This window comes from Zonotrichia albicollis, chromosome 25 (genome assembly GCF_047830755.1).
Source record: "Zonotrichia albicollis isolate bZonAlb1 chromosome 25, bZonAlb1.hap1, whole genome shotgun sequence".
Taxonomy (NCBI): Eukaryota; Metazoa; Chordata; class Aves; order Passeriformes; family Passerellidae; genus Zonotrichia; species Zonotrichia albicollis.
Window position 1 is genome coordinate 6,209,109 of NC_133843.1, and position 19,908 is coordinate 6,229,016.

Below are 19,908 nucleotides of genomic sequence, written 5' to 3' on the forward strand. Positions count from 1 at the left end.
TTCTTTCCCAAATTTCCCTTTTTCTTTCCTAAATCTCCCTTGTTTTCTCTCCGTTAATTCCTAGCATCATTGTTTTGCATGGAGGTACCTGTGCTGCTAACCCCCGCCTCAAGGGGACTTGCCCCAACACCGATGGGGCAAATGGTGGGTGCTGGGGAGCAGAGAGTCCCAGAGATATTAAGGTAGAAAAGGTCTCCAAGGTCTCTCCAGGATTTTCAAGTCCAAGCTGGGGCTGATCCCCACCTTGTCCCCAGAGCACTGAGTACCATGTTCAGGCTTTCCTTGGACACCTCCAGGGATGGACACTCCAAACCTCCCTGGGCAGCCCCCGACAAAAAAATGCCCCTGTTGGAAATAATGTAAATTTCTTAATTAGTTTTTAATTAATTATTATAATTACTTGTAAGCAGTGCCCACTTTTAGCCTGCACAATTTAAAACTTCTTCACAGGCTCATACTTCTGTTTTGATCATCAAATCACTGAAACCTTGAGTTTGTTAAAGGTAACTCTGACAAACTTCAATAAAGCCAAAGGGATTTGAAGACTGGACATCTGGGATCTCAAATTTATGGACCTTTAAGGACACTGGAGTAAGAAGAAGACACAGAGAAGATTGAAGCCTGGAAAGCTGGGGATTCCCAATTGAAAAAGGCAGGAAAAGGATGATTAAAGAACTGAAGAATGTGGCCCAGCTTAGCATGAAGAGTGAGATATCAATAACCAATAGTGGACAGAATGAAGAGTGCTATTAGAACCCATGACCACTGACTTCTTTGTTAAAGATACGTAGATAAATAAAAGCATTTTGTATTGATGTGGAGGCTGGAGCTCTATCAGCCACATACAAACCCTGGCTGAGTTTAAATAAAGTGTTGCCTGACTTGCCAACACCACAAAGACAGTGGCAGAGACAATTTTGGAGGATTTTACTAACTCTCCCACCCCTCCTAGCACTCCCTCTCTTTCCCTCCCAGTTATTCCCGATGAAATTATTAATTATTATTAATTATTAATTATTTGGTTATTTAATTCCCCAACTTTTTCCTCACAGCAAATTCATTTATTAAGGGAATTTCAAACAACACACGCTGAGGACAAAGGTGGAGGGAGAAGGAGGAGGAAGAAGATGAAGAAGAGGCCTGGCTATGGCGTGAAGTGCCACCACTGGAAGGCGAAGGGCCGGCGCTGGACGTTGGTGCCACAGCGCACCTCGCCCAGGCTGCCGTGGTACGAGGACACGTCCTCCAGGAAGCGGCAGCACAGCCCCAGCGGCTCCAGCAGCGCGCGGATCCGCCGCTCCAGGCAGCACTCGCCGCCCGCCACCGGCCCAAACGGCTTGGGGATGCCCAGGTCCCTGGCCAGCACGATCATGGTGACCTGCAGGTGACACCAGGAGACATTGGCATCAGAATGGGTGACACTGAAGGGCTTGGGGATGCCCAGGTCCCTGGCCAGCACGATCATGGTGACCTGCAGGTGACACCAAGGGTGCATTGGTATCAGAATGGGTGACACTGAAGGGCTTGTAGATGCCCAGGTTGATCATGGTGACCTATGGGGTGACACCAGGGGACATTGGCATCAGAACAGGTGATGCCCAAGGGTTTGGGGTGTCCAAGTCCCTGGCCAGCACGATCATGGTGGCCTGCAGGTGACACCAATGGTGCATCAGCATCAGAATGGGTGACACTGAAGGGCTTGGCAATGCCCAGGTCCCTGCCCAGCATGATCATGGTGACCTGCGGGGTGACACCAGGGGACATTGGTATCAGAATGGGTGACACTGAAGGGCTTGTAGATGCCCAGGCTGATCATGCTGACCTATGGGGTGACACCAGGGGACATTGGCATCAGAACAGGTGATGCCCAAGGGTTTGGGGATGCCCAGGTCCCTGGCCAGCACGATCATGGTGACCTGCGGGGTGACACCAGGGGACAGTGGTGTCAGAATGGATGATGCCCAAGGGCTAGGGGATGCCCAGATTTTTGGCCAGGACAGTCATGGTGACCTGCAGGTGACACCAAGGGCACATTGGTATCAGAATGGGTGACACTGAAGGGCTTGGCGATGCCCAGGTCCCTGGCCCAGGTCCCTGGCCAGATCATGGTGACCTGCAGGTGACACCAGGGGACATTGGCATCAGAATGGGTGACACTGAAGGGTTTGTAGATGCCCAGGTTGATCATGGTGACCTCTGTGGGGTGACACCAGGGGACATTGGCATCAGAATGGGTGATGCCCAAGGGCTTGGGGATGCCCAGGTCCCTGCCCAGCATGATCATGGTGACCTATGGGGTGACGCCAGGGGCACATTGGTATCAGAATGGGTGACACTGAAGGGCTTGGGGATGCCCAGGTCCCTGCCCAGCACGATCATGGTGACCTGCGGGGTGACACCAGGGGACAGTGGTGTCAGAATGGATGATGCCCAAGGGCTAGGGGATGCCCAGATTTTTGGCCAGGACAGTCATGGTGACCTGGAGGTGACACCAGGGGCACATTGGTATCAGAATGGGTGACACTGAACGCCTTGGGGATGCCCAGGTCCCTGCCCAGCACGATCATGGTGACCTGCGGGGTGACACCAGGGGACAGTGGTGTCAGAATGGATGATGCCCAAGGGCTAGGGGATGCCCAGATTTTTGGCCAGGACAGTCATGGTGACCTGCAGGTGACACCAAGGGCACATCAGTATCAGAATGAGTGACACAGAAGGGCTTGGCGATGCCCAGGTCCCTGGCCAGCACGATCATGGTGACCTGCAGGTGACACCAAGGGTGCATTGGTATCAGAATGGGTGACACTGAAGGGCTTGTAGATGCCCAGGTTGATCATGGTGACCTATGGGGTGACACCAGGGGACATTGGCATCAGAACAGGTGATGCCCAAGGGTTTGGGGTGCCCAGGTCCCTGGCCAGCACGATGATGGTGACCTGCAGGTGACACCAGGGGCACATTGGTATCAGAATGGGTGACACTGAAGGGCTTGGCGATGCCCAGGTCCCTGCCCAGCACGATCACGGTGACCTGCAGGTGACACCAAGGGCACATTGGTATCAGAATGGGTGACACTGAAGGGCTTGGGGATGCCCAGGTTGATCATGGTGACCTGTGGGGTGACACCAGGGGACATTGGCATCAGAATGGGTGACATTGAAGGGCTTGGGGATGCCCAGGTCCCTGCCCAGCACGATCATGGTGGCCTGCAGGTGACACCAAGGGCACATTCGTATCAGAATGGGTGACACTGAAGGGCTTGGGGATGCCAGGGACAATCATGGTGGCCTGCAGGTGACACCAAGGGCACATTGGTATCAGAATGGGTGATGCCAAAGGGCTTGTAGATGCCCAGGTTGATCATGGTGACCTGTGGGTGACACCAGAGGATGCTGGCATCAGAACGGGTGATGCCAAAGGGTTTGGGAATGCCCAGATCCCTGGCCAGGACGATCATGGTGACCTGCAGGCTGACACCAGCAGTGTCGGGAGGAATGAAGTCAAAGGAAAGACACTGATCACCCTCCTCCACCCTCCTCAGCACCGTTTTTGCAGCTGCCCTCCCTCAGGATTCCAAATCCAACAGAATTCCCCCTTTTTATCATTAAAACATGCCTCACCCCTTGCAATTTCACCATTTTTTTAAAAAACCCCACTGCAAGCACCACAAAGCCACCAAGCTATGTTAGACCTATGTTTATCCATTTATCCATGCCTGCCTGCCAGGATATATTTCCTTTTGCTAGACAGCTGGGGTTTTTTGGGGGGAAAACTTTGGGGAAAACGTGCCTCTCACCTTGCAATTTCACTGCTTTGAAAGGGTTTTGCCTCAAAACCCCAAAACCACCAAGCTGTGTTAGACCTGTGTTTATACTGGAGACATTTCCCTTTTCTAGACAGCTGATTTTTCTTTTTCAGGAAAACTTTGGGGACCCATCCTGGCTGATGGAGCTGTTTTTTTTTGGGAGGAGCCAAGGGTGGGAACCCATCCTTACCGTGTTGGGGAAGTAGGGAACAGCTTTTCCCTGCTTGTCCAGCTTGAAGAGGGCCGGCAGGTCGATGATGTCCTCCTCCAGCAAGCCCAGCTCCTTCTTGAGGATATCCCTGTTCCAGTCGATGCAGCGCTGCAGGGGACGGAGCAGAGCAGAGAGGGGCCCAAATTCCACCACTCCCTGCGGGGTTTGTGCCACACCAGGGCGGTCCCTGCCAGAAATGGGGGCTGTGACCCGGAGTGTGGGGATTACCTGCACGTACTGGTTCTGCTGCGCCAGGACGTCGTTGGACAGCACCTTGTTGATGGTCATGCGCTTGGTGTCTGTCCCCGAGTACCCTAAACGTGCAAAACGCCCTCAAAATGAAGCAGTGATGGCAGGAGCCTGGCTTAAGGTAGGGTATAGAGATGGAGGAAGCCCAAAAAGCCAAAAAAAAAAGCCCCAAAAGCCCCAACTCCCAATTTCTTGAGGCTGGGGTGAAAGCTTGGGAAGCCGACAGAAGGAAATCTCTGCCCGTTGGAAAGAACATTGGAAAAGTCCTGTCATCCATCTTCCTGCTCAGGGGAATCTGGTGGGTTTCTCCAGAGTGTCCCCCTCCATGGGGTCACCCCGGTCTGGGGACAGCTGGGCTCCCACCAGAGGAACCCTTGGAGATGTGGAACCCTTCTCCCAACCCTGCCATGGATCAAAACCACAATGAAATGGAAAAAATCCAGTTCTAATCTGGACAGGAGAGCTGCCCGTTGTCCTGCTCCATGCTGGAGCTCCATATCCTTGGAGATATGGAGACCTTCTCCCAACCCCGTCAGGGATCATAATCACAATGAAATGGAAAAAATCCATTTTGATTTTGGACAGGACAGTTGTCACTTGTCCTGCTCGTGCTGGAGCTCCATATCCTTGGAGATATGGAGACCTTCTCCCAGCCCCATCAGGGATCATAATCACAATGAAATGGAAAAAATCCAGTTCTAATTTGGACAGGAGAGGTGCCAGTTGTCCTGCTCCGTGCTGGAGCTCCATATCCTTGGAGATATGGAGACCTTCTGCTTCTCCCTGTCAGGGATCAAAATCACAACGAAATGGAAAAAATCCAGTTCTAATTTGGACAGGAGAACTGCCAGTTGTCCTGCTCCATGCTGGAGCTCCATATCCTTGGAGATATGGAGACCTTCTCCCAGCCCTGCCATGGATCAAAACCACAATAAAAGGGAAAAAAAAATTGTTCTAATCTAAGGCAACACGATATCTGCCCGTTGTTCTGCTCCATGCTGGAGCTCCATATCCTTGGAGATATGGAGACCTTCTCCCAACCCTGTCAGGGATCATAATCACAATGAAATGGAAAAAATCCAGTTCTAATCTGGACACGAGAGCTGCCAGTTGTCCTGCTCCGTGCTGGAGCTCCATATCCTTAGAGATACGGAGACCTTCTCCCATCCCTGCCATGGATCAAAACCACAATAAAAGGGGAAAAAAAATGGTTCTAATCTAAGGCAACATGAGATCTGCCCATTGTTCTGCTCCATGCTGGAGCTCCATATCCTTGGAGATACGGAGACCTTCTCCCATCCCCGTCAGGGATCAAAAATCACAATGCTGCTAATCTGGGGGCACACGAGAGCTGCCAGTTGTCCTGCTCCGTGCTGGAGCTCCGCTGGCATTTCCAGAGGCTCCATCCCTGGCAGCAAACATCCCCTCTACGCGGAGGCCCTTATCCCTCCCATCCCACTCGCTTTCCCGAAATAGGGCCGGAGGAGGCTGGGGGCGGCGGGCAGGCATCCTGCTGAAGGACACCCAGCGGGGAAATGTCCCCGCGTGGCCCTGGCTGTGCCACCGAGCGCTGTCCCCTTGCCTTTGAACATGGTGGCTTCTCCCTGTCCCTCCTTCTGCTTCTCGCGGAAGAGCCGGTAGCAGGCGGCCGGGCTGGCCAGCAGCATCCGGAATCTCTGTGGGAACACAGCAGGGTCAGCCCTGCAGCACCCCAGGACTCACTTCTGCAAAAACCTGAGCTGAAACTCTTAAAATCGGGCGTCTTTGCTGTTATCTAGTGCCTCGTTTAACCCATGGAGTGTTTATGTGCTTAAATATTCCTTTTTGGAACCATTCAGGTCAAGGCTTGGTTTCCCTGAGGTAAAAATTTATACGAGAAGCAGCCAAAGCCATGACAGAGTGAAAAGAAATGGTCTGAGGACATGTGGGCATAAATATTCCTCTTTTTTTTCTGAGCCATCCTGGTCAAGGCTTGGTTTCCCAGAGGGAAAAATTTATGTGAGAAGCAGGGAAAACCATGATAGAGGGAAGAGAAGTGTTCTGAAAACATGCGGGCATAAATATTCCTTTTGGTTTTTGGAACCATCCTGGTCAAGGCTCGGTTTCCCTGAGGGAAAAACCCATGTCAGAGGCAGTTAAAGCCACAAGAGAGGGAAGAGAAATATTCTAAAAACCTTTGGGAGACGCTGAGCTGCTGCAAATCCCCAGGAATCTTAAGGCTGGAATTTCTTGGACACCTTTGCAGGCATCTTTTCCCTTCTATTTGCATTCATTAATAACCCAGAAAATCACTTTATTTTTGTGTTCAGATCCCTCATTTTGGGGTGGGGAATGAAACCCAAGCTCCAGGGTTTTCCCAGCAGGATCGGTGTCCTGGAGGAAGAACCCTGGGGCAGTCTGGGGGTACCTTTTTGTCAGAGCTGGGGACAAAGTTGACAAACTCGTTGACGTTGCCCACGGCCAGCCAGTCGGAGTAGAGCTCCACGGGGGCCTGGACACGCTGGGCGTAGAGGAAATCCCGCACCAGCCTGGTCATCCTGCGGCCCGCGGATCTGGGGGAGAATTCCCATCAACATCTGCCTGGATCCTTGGACTGGGGGAGAATTCCCATCAACATCTGCCTGGATCCTTGGACTAGGGGAGAGTTCCCATCAACATCTGCCTGGATCCTTGGACTGGGGGAGAAGTCCCATCAACATCTGCCTGGATCCTTGGACTGGGGGAGAATTCCCATCAACATCTGCCTGGATCCTTGGACTAGGGGAGAGTTCCCATCAACATCTGCCTGGATCCTTGGACTGGGGGAGAAGTCCCATCAACATCTGCCTGGATCCTTGGACTGGGGGAGAATTCCCATCAACATCTGCCTGGACGCTCAGATTGAGGGGATATTCCCATCAACATCTGTCTGGACACTTGGATTGGGGGGTATTCCCATCAACATCTGCCTGGACACAGATTGAGGGGATGTTCCCATCAAAACCTGCCTGGACTGTTGGATTGGGGGAGAATTCCCATCAAGATCTGCCTGGATTCTTGGTTTGGGAGATATTCCCATCAATACCTCCCAATTATTAAACTGAAACTCAAATTGAGGGGGTGTTCTGCCTGGAAACTCAGATTGAGGGGATATTCCCATCAACATCTGCCTGGATATAAATTTTCTCTGAGGTGGAGGAGCTGGGAGCCCCCACCCTGCTCAGGCAGTGTCTGATTGACCCAATTACCCCGATTTTGGTGGTATTTCAGGGCTCTTGTTGAGGCTCTGCTCCCAAACCCGTGTTTTTCCCAAATCTGCGTTTCCCCCTCTCTTACGCGGGGAAGCTGCTGCCGATGAGGATCCTTCCCAAGGGATACTCCTTGCCAGCCACGGACACGGGTGGGCTGACCTCCACGTTCCCAAAGGAGTCCAGGCTGGCTGCGGCCTCGAAGAGGGGCTCCTTGTGCACGTAGCCAAAATCGGGGCCCTGGGAAAAAAGAAATGCCCTGAGTCCCCGCTGCTCCCATGGTGTTATCCTCCTGTGGGGAGGGCGAGGACAGCGACAGCGAGGGGACAGCAAAGGGGACAGGAAAGGGGACAGGAAAAAGGTCTCGGGGTCATGGAGATGCAGGAATAATTGGGACAATTATTGGAACAACTGGGAGCAGAGCCCAGGCCTGGAGCCAGGGCCAGATCTCCTCTCATCTCACAGCCAAGGTTTAAATGTCCACATTAAGCAGGACCAGTCACAGCCAAGTTTTAATTGTGTACATTAAGGCAGGCCAGATCTCCTCTGTTCTCCCCAGCCAAGTTTTAAGTGTGTACATTAAGCCGGGCCCGATCTCCTCTATTCTCTCTAGCCAAAGTTTAAATGCCCACATTAAGGCAAGATTTAATTGTCCACATTAAGCAGGACCAGATCTCCTCTGTTCTCTCTAGCCAAGATTTAATTGTCCACATTAAGCCAGACCAGATCTCCTCTGTTCTCTCTAGCCAAGGTTTAAGTGTCTACATTAAGCCAAGATTTAATTGTCCACACTAAGCCAGGCCAGATCTCCTCTGTTCTCTCTAGCCAAGGATTAAATGCCCACATTAAGCCAAGATTTAATTGTCCACATTAAGCCAGGCCAGATCTCCTCTGTTCTCTCTTGCCAAGGTTTGAGTGTCCAAGTTAAGCAAGGTTTAATTGTCCACATTGAACAGGACCAGATCTCCTCTGTTCTCTCACAGCCAAGGTTTAAATGTCCACATTAAGCCAAGGTTTAATTGCCCACATTAAGCAGGCCAGATCTCCTCTGTTCTCTCTAGCCAAGATTTAATTGTCCACATTAAGCAAGACCAGATCTCCTCTGTTCTCTCTAGCCAAGGTTTAAATGTCCACATTAAGCCAAGATTTAATTGTCCATATTGAGCAGGACCAGATCTCCTCTGTTCTCTCACAGCCAAGGTTTAAATGTTCACATTAAGCCAAGATTTAATTGTCCATATTGAGCAGGACCAGATCTCCTCTGTTCTCCCCGGCCAAGTTTTAAGTGTCTACACTAAGCCAGGCCAGATCTCCTCTGTTCTCTCACAGCCAAGTTTTAAGTGTGTACATTAAGCCAGACCAGATCTCCTCTGTTCTCTCTAGCCAAGGTTTAAATGTTCACATTAAGCCAAGGTTTAAGTGTCCACATTAAGCTAATTAAGCAGCCCTGAGCCAAGTTCCTGGCTGGCTCTGGAGGGAGGTGAACTGCAGCCCCTGAGGGTGACTCTTCCCTGGGCTAAGAGCCACCCCAAGGGCTGCACGGCACTTAAATCCCACTTAAGGCTGATTTCCAGGATTTACCCTATCTGGGATTGGAGGAGCTGTGCTTGCAGGGGTAATTAGCGCTGGGCTCTGTGTGCCAAAGCCTGAGGGAGGTTTAAAAACAGGGCAAAACCTGCAGGGATGGGACCAAATCCCACTTTGCCCGCTTGACGCGGGCCCGGAGTGCACGGCAACTCCTGGGATGAGATCAGGTGTCTGTGAGGTTTGAGTTAAACCCCAGTCACTTATCAGGGCTGGGTTTCCATGGGGATAACCCAAATACACAGCTCAGGAAAAGTGAGCAGGGAGAGCTGGGGGTGCTTCCCCTCAGAAATTCCCTTTTCAAACCCAGGGTGTTTGCAGACGCTGGGGTAGAGCGAGCACAACTTTTCTTGAGCCTCGCTGTGTGGTTTTGGGGTTCATTTTTGGGGGATGGCCGGGATCAGATCCCCTTTTCTCTGGGCTCTGAGGGAGAGCCTGAGCACCAACCACCTGCTCCTGACTAATTTCAGTTTAATAAAACCACGGAGCCCGCCCGGTTTCAACTGTCAGGGCTCTGGTTCATCCCAGGTTTGCGGGTCACATCCAAGTCCTATCAGTTCCAGGCTGATTTTGAGGGGATAATTCCCTCCCGTCTCCTTTTTCCCTGGCATGGGCTTCCAGGGGCTCAGGGCTTGACCCCTGCCCGTGGTGCCGGGCTAAGTATTCCTAGCTGGAAAATGAGATTGGAAAGGTCGGGCTGGGGATTAGGGCAGGCTTCAAAGCAGAAATTGGAGGATAATGCGTTAGCAGCTCCCAAGGCTGAAATTGCTGCCCTAAATACGAGGCAGAGCAATTCCTAAAGAGGGCAGATCCCCACGGCCACCCAGCGGATTCGCTGGATGAATCCAGGACTGGATGTTCCCATGCCAGGCATGAGAAACGATGGATTTCAGTGCTCCCCAAAGCCCCCAGCCTTCTCCAAAGGGACAAAAGCGGGGATTTGTCCTTGTCTCCTGTTCCTGGCGGGGCTGAGGCTGCTCCAGCACCCGGCTGGGAGTTGGGGACAGCGACTCTGTGGCTGCCTGGGGTGTCCTGCCCTTTCCCCATGGGATATCTCCAAGGAATCGCCCAATCCAGCTTTTTGCCATGCTGGGCTCTCCCAAAACGCCCCATCCCAGACTTGCCCCAGCCCTTTTCCTCAGCCAAGGGGCCCACAGGGATGTTCCTGGTGCTGGCTGCGACCCCTTCTCCTCCAAGGAAGTAAACTGACCCTCTCCTGCTTGGAAGGTGCTGGATATTCCCAGGCACGGAGGAGGAAAGGAAAGAGCAGCCTGTCCTGGGATGCTCGAGGGGCAGAAATCCCATCCCAGAGCTCGGCTGGAGCCTTTCACTCCCAGAGGCACCTCCTCCTCCTCCTTTCCCCCTGGATCAGAGGTTTCCCAGAGGGCTGGGGGAGGGATGAGGGCGTGAGGCTGGAGCTGGGTGGGAGGGAATCTCCATGTGGAGCTGCCCTGCTCTCATTTTCCAGGCAATTCCATGCACGGAGCCGAGGGCAAGGAAAATGGGAACGTGGGCTGGGCGTGACCCTGGGAGCTGCTCCACAGGGAATGCCAGGAACACCGGGAACCTTCTCTCACCAGCAGCTCCTTGATGGGGAGTTGCTCCATCCCTCTCTCCCGAGGGGAGTCCAGCACCACTGGGAAGCTCTTGTGGGGAGCCTGGGTGTAGCCGAGCTCGATCTCATCCTGAGGAACAGAGGAATTCCCTCCTGGAGCACCGGCAGGGAAGGGTTTTCCCTGTTTTTGGAGCCCCCCCTACCTGCATCCAGCGGTCCCCGCGGTTGATGTAGCCGAAGCAAACCTTCAGCTTGCAGCCGGCCTTGGCCACCAGGCTCTGGATCTCCTTGGTGAACAGGTAGTTGTCCTTCATGCTGGAGGGAAGGAAGAATGGAAAGGATGGAAAAGATGGAAAGGATGGAAAGGATAGAAAATATGGAAAATTTTTAAAAATATGGAAAATATGGAAAGGATGGAAAAGATGGAAAAGATGGAAAGGATGGAAAGGATAGAAAGGATGGAAAGGATGGAAAGGATGGAAAGGATGGAAAAGATGGAAAGGATGGAAATGATAGAAAATATGGAAAATTTTTAAAAATTTTTAAAAAATATGGAAAGGATGGAAAAGATGGAAAGGATAGAAAGGATGGAAAGGATGGAAAGGATGGAAAGGATGGAAAGGATGGAAACAATGGAAACAATGGAAACGATGGAAAATATGGAAAAGATGGAAAGGATAGAAAGGATGGAAAGGATGGAAAGGATGGAAGGATGGAAAGGATGGAAACAATGGAAACAATGGAAACAATGGAAACGATGGAAAATATGGAAAAGATGGAAAGGATGGAAAGGATGGAAAGGATGGAAAATATGGAAAAGATGGAAAAGATGGAAAGGATGGAATGGATGGAATGGATGGAAGGATGGAAAGGATGGAAAGGATGGAAAGGATGGAAAGGATGGAAATTCCCTGTTCCCAGCCCAGCCCCAGGGCTGGTAGGGCTGGGGAAGCACTGCCTGTACCTGAACACCAAGAGGTTCACCGGGGCCAGGGTGTTGGGGGTCATGATCCACGGTGCCACCCGGAACACCACGGTGTCCGTGAAGATCGGCGAGTGAGGGATGCCCTGAGGGAGCCAAGCAGAAATCAGGGACACTCCCCACACCATTCCCCCCAAACACCCTCCCCCGAGGCCACTTTTGGGATCGGTTGATGGGATCACCCTCCATTCTGGCACCATCCCAATCTGCTGGGTGCAGCCTCCTGTCTGCCCCATTCCCAGGAGTTCCCGGCGATCCCAACCTCGGTCAGCGGCTCCAGGAGGCTGACGTGGATGGACACCAGCCCGGAGAAGGTCTCGTCGGGGAAGCGCAGCCCCTCCACGAAGAAGTGGAGCTCGGCGGCCCCGCCGGGGTAGGGCACGGCGTGGAACAGCTTCCTGCGGCCCAGCACCTGCACGTAGCGCTGCCCGAAGAACGGATCTGCGGGAAAACGGGAACGCCACGGGTTTATTGGGGTTCCCGCCTGTTTCCTTGGGATTCCTGCCTGTTTCCTCAGGATTCCTGCCTCTTTCCTCGGGATTCCCGCCTGTTTGTTTCCTCAGGATTCCCGCCTGTTTGTTTCCTCAGGATTCCTGCCTGTTTGTTTCCTCAGGATTCCCACCTGTTTCCTTGGGATTTCCTGCCTCTTTCCTTGGGATTCAAGACTCATTCCTTGGGATTCCTGCCTGATTGTTTCCTTGGGATTCCCGCCTGTTTCCTCAGGATTCCCACCTCTTTCCTCGGGATTCCCGCCTGTTTGTTTCCTCAGGATTCTTGCCTGTTTGTTTCCTCAGGATTCCCGCCTGTTTGTTTCCTCGGGATTCCTGCCTCTTTCCTTGGGATTCAAGACTCATTCCTTGGGATTCCTGCCTGTTTGTTTCCTAGGAATTCCTGCCTGTTTCCTCAGGATTCCTGCCTGTTTCCTTGGGATTCCTGTCTCTTTCTTTGGGATTCCAAGCCTCGTTCCTCCGGATTCCAGCTTATTTCCTCGGGATTCCCGCCTGTTTTTTAACTCCGGATTCCAGCTTATTTCCTCAGGATTCCTGCCTCTTTCCTCAGGATTCCCACCTGTTTGTTTCCTAGGGATTCCTGTCTGTTTCCTCAGGATTCCTCTCTCTTTCTTTGGGATTCAAGAATCTTTCCTGAGGATTCCTGCCTGTTTCCTCCAGATTCCAACTTATTTCCTTGGGATTCCTGCCTGTTTTCTCAGGATTCCTGCCTTTTTCCTCAGGATTCCCACCTGTTTGTTTCCTAGAAATTCCTACCAGTTTCCTCAGGATTCAAACCTCTTTCTTTGGGATTCAAGCCTCTTTCTTCAGGATTCCTGCCTGTTTCCTCGAGATTCCCGCCTGTTTGTTTCCTCGGGATTCCTGCCTGTTTCCTCAGAATTCCTGCCTCTTTCCTCGGGATTCCCACCTGTTTGTTTCCTCCGGGTTCCAGTTTATTCCCTCAGCTGGAGCTGCCTGGGCAGGGACGGCCTCACATCCCTGAGCTCTCTTGGGAGCCAGGAGATGGAGCTGAATTCACCCAGGGGGTGGAAAATGAGCCAAAAGCAGCTTCTTTTTCACCATTTTCACTTCCCAGCTCCTGCACCTGAGGATTTCAGTTCTCAGGGAGCCAAACGAACGTTATTTATGCTTAAATCTTCCTTTTCTTAAAACCACACTGGGCTGCTTGCTGCCACCCCTTTGCTGTGTGGTTTTGTGTCCCCCTCTCTCTGCTTGTCCATCCCCACAGCTTTGCACGGGATGGAAAAGAGGGAAAAATGTGGGGAAAATGGGGGAGAAATGGGGGGAAATAGGGAAAAATGGGGGGAAAATGGGGAAGGGGCGCTGGGGGCATGGTCTGAGGAGTGTGGAGAGGACAAGGTCAGAGATGGGAAGGAAAGGCTTTGTGGTGACCTCAAAATCATTAAGGAGGAGGTAAGGGAAGACAAAGCAGGGGAAAAGGAGGAAAAGGAAGAGGAGGAAAGGAAGGAAGAGGAAGGGGAAGAGGGGAAGAGGAAGAAGGGGAAAAGGAGAAAAAGAGATAGTGGAAAAGGAGAAGAGGAGAAAAGGAGAAAAAAAGGAGAAAAAAGGAGGAGAAAAGGAGGGAAAAAGGAGGGAAAAAGGAGGGAAAAAGGAGGAAAAACTGAGGAAAAACTGAGGAAAAAAGGAGGAGAAAAGGACAAGAAAAGCAGAAAAGGAAGATGGGGTAGAGGAGGAAGGGGCAGAAAAGGAAGGGGAGAGAAAGAAGGGGAAGAGAAGAAAGAGGAAGAGGAAGAAGAGGAAAAGGAGAAAGAGGGAGAGGAAGGGGCAGAGGAGGAAGAGGCAGAGCAGGAGGTGAGGAAGGCCTTACTCTGCACATGGAAGACCCCAACTTTGTCAGCGTCACTGACAGAAATGGAGAGGACGATTTCATAGCCCCGGGGCAGGCGCTGGGGCCCCTCTGTCCTCAGCACCATCTGAGCCATGTCCAGCAAATCTGGGGGAAAACGAAGCAAATCGGGCGGGGCTCTCCATGTTCCCTCCTGGGGTTTGGATCTCCTTCCCTCGCCACCAGCCCGGGCACGCTGGCAAACCAGAGCTGGTGCCCCGTGGGCAGTGACCCGAATGCCCTTTGCCCATCCCTTGTCCCTGCCCTCCCTGGCGCGGCCGGGCCGTGGCCTCGGAGCGCCGCCGGGCCTGGCTCCGCGTGGGTTGGGTTTTCCAGGAACGGGTGGGTGGGTGGATTCCTGGCTGCCGGCCCCGCGCCTCACCCCGCGCTCCTCTCACCTGTGCGCAGCATCCCCGGCCCGCGCCGTGCCAGCCCTGCAACCTCAGCCCTGCCCGGCTCCAGGGGGTTGGCGTGGCGTTAATTCCACAGAAATTCCCACGTGGGAAGCTTGCTCAGCAGCTGGTGGGGAGCAGCTGGGTCCTGGGCTGGGTTCCTCTCAGGAAAGGTCACAGAGAGGGGACAATGGGGATTTTGGGGACAGGGCGTTGGGGGAGCTGTTACCTTCCCTGTTGAACACCTGCTCGCTGTCGCAGTCGGAGGGCGGGATGAAGGGGAACTCCTTGTCACAGCTGACCAGCAGGATGGCCCCGTGTCCCTCTGGTCCCCAGGCCCAGCTCGCCTAAAGCACCCCTGGGGCTCAGCGGGCTCGGGACCCACCGAGCCCGTGGATTTTCCGTGGGTGGGGGAGGCTGGGTACCTTGTTGGGGCTGTTCTTTTCCACCACTCCATCCCGATCTGCGTCCACATCCAGGGAGATCCCTGTGGGGACAGAGCTGCCTCATCCCCGGGCATGGCGCGGGGGTTCAGGTGCCAAACCCCCAGAGCCAGCAGATCTGGGTTTGCTGCCCCCATCCCTGCCCTCCTCCAGGCATGAGGGGACAGCAATGGATTCATGGAGTTCCAGACTCACCAACACCAGTGAGGAACACCCCGGCTTGGTTGATGGGCTTCCCTCCCTCCGCGTAAAAGCTGACGGTGACCTGCAAACCCCAAACCCCACACTGGGGCAGGATGTTCTCCCTCCATGGAGATCCCGCTCCCGGGATCCCGCTCCTCACCTTGTTGTCGTTGACCTCGGAGCTGGCCCGGCTCATGCTGAACCTCAGCACCGTCCCCTCCTCCAGCGGCCACCGCGCTCCGGTGCCGGGCACGGCCTCGGGCTCGGCGCGGCCGCGGAACAGCACGTCCACGCTGACCCCCTCCGTGTGCTTCACGCCAAAGGCCACGGCCCCGGCGGGGGCCGCCCTGCCAGAAACACCCGGAATGCTCAGGGATGTGCAGGGCCAGCGCGGCGTTCCCACCGGGATTCATTCCACTGCCCCGAGCGCGGCCAAGACCGGGCACGCCGGCGTCTCCACGCTCACCGCTGGCACCTTCCTGCCCTGCTCCTGCCTGGGAACTGGAATTCACCCGGGTTTAGGCCCGGCTTAGCCCCGTGAGGGTTTGCAGCCATTGCTGTGGATAAGGATCTCTAATAATCCCGACCAACCTGGGTTCTCACTTCTGTGGAGAAATCCCGGTTCGTTTTCCAGCATGGTGTTTAACAGCTCCTCAAAACACCGTGGCCATCCCCCGAGAGGCTCTTCTATGGGAAACTCTCACTTTTGGGGGATTTTATCCAGCCCCAAAGCTGCCAGTGCTGCCCTGCTCCCAGTCCGATGTGCCCTTGCTCTTCCCCTCTCCTTTTTCTGAATTTCCCTGCCTTTCCAGGTTATTATTTCTGGGCTCTTTGCCCCGACACCCGAGCCCTGGTGTTGATCAGGTTTCTCGGATGCCGCCGGTCCCACCAAACCCGCACCCTTGGCGAGGGGGGAGGAAATCCGAGCGCTCCTTTGCTCCCGCCTGGGTGTTCCTTAAATCCTTCAATTGCTTTTAATTACACATGGAAAAACTGGTTTGGTTTCCTGGTTTCTTGGATCTGGGGATCCCGCTGGGAAGGGATTTGGCCTGGAGAGGTGCCAGGGGAGCTGGAACTGCGCTGCTTGGCTTGAATATCGAGGCTGGGATTTGCAACAGCAGCAGCGACCAGAATCGAGCCTGGAATGAGATTTTCACCTTCTTTTTCCCTTGGGGGGAACAATTACCCCAAAGTTCAGTGTGGGTTTGTTTTAGGGAAGCGGGGTTGGCGCTGTGGGGGTTTCCCACTTTCCCAAGGTTTTGGTCAAGAGGTTTTGTGTTCTTCCCTTACTTTGCAGTCCCTCCCTGGGTTCCTGCTCATTCCTCTGCTCTCCTCACCTCCCTGAGGTGCCCCTGGATCTGCTGAGCCCAGTGGGTCACACCCGCCCTGGGCTGGGGTAAATACACGGGTGCTCAAAGCTTTCCAGGGATTCGTGCAGCTCTGCAAAGCCCAGGGAGGGTTTTGCCCACAAATTGCATCAAAACCATGTCAGGGGTTTGGGGTTTGGGAAAGCAGAAGGAAAAACAAAGAGCAGGGATTCCCAGAGGGGATAAACAGGAGGGAAAGGTGAGGAGGAAGGTGAGGGTGGAGGAGGAAAGGAAGGTTTGGGGGTCCCACTCATCTATGGGCTGCCCAGCAGCGGTGGGGTTTGGGAAGCAGGAGGAAAAAGGAGGAGCAGGGATTCCCAGAGGGATAAACGGGAAAAGGAAGGAGAAAGGTGGAGGAGGAAAAGAAATTTTGGGGGTCCCACTCATCTATGGACATTGGCGTGGATGTGGCTGCCCAGCAGCTGTGGGGTTTGGGAAAGCAGGAGGAAAAAGGAGGAGCAGGGATTTGTAGAAGGGAAAATGAGAAGCAGGGATTCCTGGAGGGATAAACAGGGGGAAAAGCAAGGAGAAAGGTGGAGGAGAAGAGGAAGTTTTGGGGGTCCCACTCATCTATGGACATCAGTGTGGCTGCTCAGCAGCTGTGGGATTCGGGAAAGCAGGAGGAGAAATGAGGAACAGGGATTTGTAGGAGGGAAAATGAGGAGCAGGGATTCCCAGAGGGAAAAACAGGGTTGAAAGGTGAGCAGAAAGGTGGAGGAGGAGGAGGAGGAGGAGGAGGAGGAGGAGGAGGAAAGGAGGTTTTATGGGGGTCCCTCTCACCATGGACATCCATGTGGACGTGGCCACCCAGCAGCTCTGGGGCTTGGGAAAGAAGAGGAGAAATGAGGAGCAGGGAATTTTAGGAGGGAAAATGAGGAGCAGGGATTCTCAGAAGGGAAAATGAGGAGCAGGGATTTGCAGAAGGAAAAACGGGGAGCAGGGATTCCCAGAGGGAAAAACAGGGTTGAAAGGTGAGCAGAAAGGTGGAGAAGGAGGAAAGGAAGTTTTATAGGGGTCCCTCTCACTGTGGACATTGTTGTGGATGTGGCCACCCAGCAGCTCTGGGGCTTGGGAAAACAGGAGGAGAAACGAGGAGCAGGGAATTTTAGGAGGGAAAACCAGGAGCAGGGATTCCCAGAGGGAAAAAACAGGGTTGAAAGGTGAGCAGAAAGGTGGAGAAGGAGGAAAGGAGGTTTTGTGGGGGTCCCTCTCACCATGGACATCGGGGCAGCTCTGGGGCATGGGAAAGAGGAGGAGAAACAAGGAGCGGGGATTTGTAGGAGGGAAAATGAGGAGCAGGGATCTGCAGAGGGAAAAGCAGGGGGGAAGGTGGAGCAGGAGGAGAAGGGAAGTTTTGGGGTCCCTCTCACCCGAAGACGTCGGCGCGGACGTGGCCGCCCAGCACGCACAGGGCCTCGATGCGGTTCCCGTGCTGCAGCCGCAGCGTGCGGGGCTCCCCCGGCATCTCCCCGGCCATGGGCACCGGCACCGGCCCCGGCAGCTGCCCCGGAGCTGCCCCACAGAGCCCTGGCGGCCGCTGCTGCTGCTCCTTCCCCCGGCCCGGCCGCCCTCCTCCTCCTCCTCCTCCTCCTCGCAGGGCTGGGATGGCAATGGGAGCGAGGGGGCGGCTGGGCTGGACCTGTGAGTCCTCTGAAAGTGATCCGGGGGAGGGAGGGACGGGGATGGACAGGGAGGGATGGACAGAGATGGACGGGGATGGACAGGGGTGGATGGACAGAGATGGACAGAGAGGGAGGGATGGACAGGCTGGGAGGGCAGGGCTGGGCAATGGACAGAGATGGACAGGGAGGGACGGCTGGACAGGGTGGGAGGGCAGGGATGGACAGAGATGGACAGCGAGGGATGGACAGAGATGGACAGGGAGGGAGGGATGGACAGAGATGGACGGGGATGGACAGAGATGGACAGAGATGGACAGGGAGGGACGGCTGGACAGGGTGGGAGGGCAGGGATGGACAGGGAGGGAGGGACAGATGGACAGAGACGGACAGGGAGGGATGAACAGAGATGGACAGAGATGGACAGCGAGGGATGGACAGAGATGGACAGGGAGGGAGGGACGGACAGAGATGGACAGCGAGGGATGGACAGCATTGGAGGGAGGGCAGCTGTCCCCAGCCCTGAGCAAGGAGCTCCCCCAGCTGTCCCCAGCTCCCGCTCCCTCCTCACCTCCCCGACCCCAGCCTGGCATCCCCAGCGCGGATTTGCGGCGTTCTGGGACCTGCCCGCATCCCTGGGATGCGCTTCACCCTCTCCTGCTGCTCTCTAGGGAAAATCCCTGCGTGCTCCCGCTTTCCCAGCCCTGAGGCAAGAGCAGAACTCTCCTTTTTTTTTTTTCCCCTGCTCATTTTCAAAGGGAAGCTGGGGAGCAGTGGCTGCTGAAGGGAGCTCGGAGCTGGTTTTGTCCCCCCGGGCCGCTCGGAGCGCGTCAGGAGCGGTTCCCACCCACGCGGGGTTTGCATCGTTTATGAACACCCAGCTAAATATTCATTTTCCAGCCCAAACTGCTGCCCCAGATTCTGGAAGCCACAAGCAATTAGCGAGCAGCAGCAGAGCTCGGGAGGATGTTCCTTCTTTCCATCCCTCTCGGGCTTCCCTTTTCCAGCCCCGGCTTCCCTCCGTGGGGATGGAGTCTCTGGGATTTACAGGGATCGTCTCCATGCTGCCATTCCCCCATGGAAAGAGAGAGAATGGGATGGGATTTAAAGCCCTTCCAGCCCAAATAATTCCGGGATTGTGCTGAGGAATATCCTGGATGGATATTCAGGCCAGGGCTAGCTCCACGTGGGAATCTGATTTAAATTGAGATAATTATCATTGAAATTGGGATCATTTCCACAGGAATTGAGGGGTGGGAAGGGCTGGGGGGTGGATATTCCTGGATTTCTTAGGGATCATCCTCCCCCTGGAATCCTCCCATGGAAAGAGGGGAAATGGGGTGGGATTTAAAGCCCTTCCAATAATAAATAATTCCGGGATTTTGCTGGGGAATATCCTGGATGGATATTCAGGCCAGGAGCTGGGACGTTTGGGACTAGCTCCATGTGGGAATCTGATCTAAATTGGGATAATTTCCATTGGAATTGCGATCATTTCCACTGGAATTGGGGTCATTTCCACTGGAATTGAGGGTAGGAAGGACTGGGGAATGGATATTCCTGGACTTTTTGGGGATCATCCTCCCCCTGGAATCCCCCCATGGAATGAGGGGGAATGGGCTGGGATTTAAAGCCCTTCCAGCCCAAATATTTCCAGGCTTGTGCTGCAGAATACCCCGTATGAGCATCCGGGAAGTTCAGGTCTGGGAAAACAAGGAATCTGAGTTAATCGGGACCATTTCCAGTGGATTTGGGCTCATTTCATTGGAATTCGGTTTTTCCGTGGATCTGTCCCGCGGCTGCGCCGGGACCCGGAGGGATCCTGGTTTATCCCTGGATCTGTCTCGCGGTTTCCCGGTGAATCCGAACCGCTCCGAGCATTCCCGGGGGTTTTTAACGCCCAGACCGGGCCGGGAGCTGCTCTGCCCGAACCTCC

The 19,908-nt window shown here is 54.1% G+C and overlaps 1 protein-coding gene across 3 annotated transcripts; it reads right to left on the reverse strand.

Annotated features, from left to right (window-relative positions):
• Positions 1-1,093: 1,093 nt before the first annotated feature.
• Positions 1,094-18,099, reverse strand: LOC102070871 (protein-arginine deiminase type-2). Of its 3 annotated transcripts, none has more exons than XM_074558471.1 (16): positions 17,724-18,098; positions 15,147-15,333; positions 14,999-15,068; positions 14,786-14,847; positions 14,590-14,707; positions 13,951-14,076; positions 11,876-12,054; positions 11,596-11,699; positions 10,835-10,946; positions 10,654-10,761; positions 7,581-7,732; positions 6,673-6,817; positions 5,848-5,941; positions 4,245-4,330; positions 3,996-4,124; positions 1,094-1,378 (listed from the first exon to the last, which is right to left on the reverse strand). In XM_074558471.1, exons 1-16 carry the CDS (start codon positions 17,828-17,830, stop codon positions 1,145-1,147), a joined length of 2,013 nt encoding a protein of 670 aa, XP_074414572.1. In that variant the 5' UTR covers positions 17,831-18,098; the 3' UTR covers positions 1,094-1,144. The 3 variants fall into 3 exon arrangements, with proteins under 3 accessions (XP_074414572.1, XP_074414573.1, XP_074414574.1); XM_074558472.1 differs by having other exon boundaries at positions 1,239-1,378; positions 4,255-4,330; positions 17,724-18,099; XM_074558473.1 differs by lacking the exon at positions 1,094-1,378 and adding an exon at positions 2,729-2,761 and having other exon boundaries at positions 4,255-4,330; positions 17,724-18,099.
• Between the last annotated feature and the right edge of the window lie 1,809 nt (positions 18,100-19,908).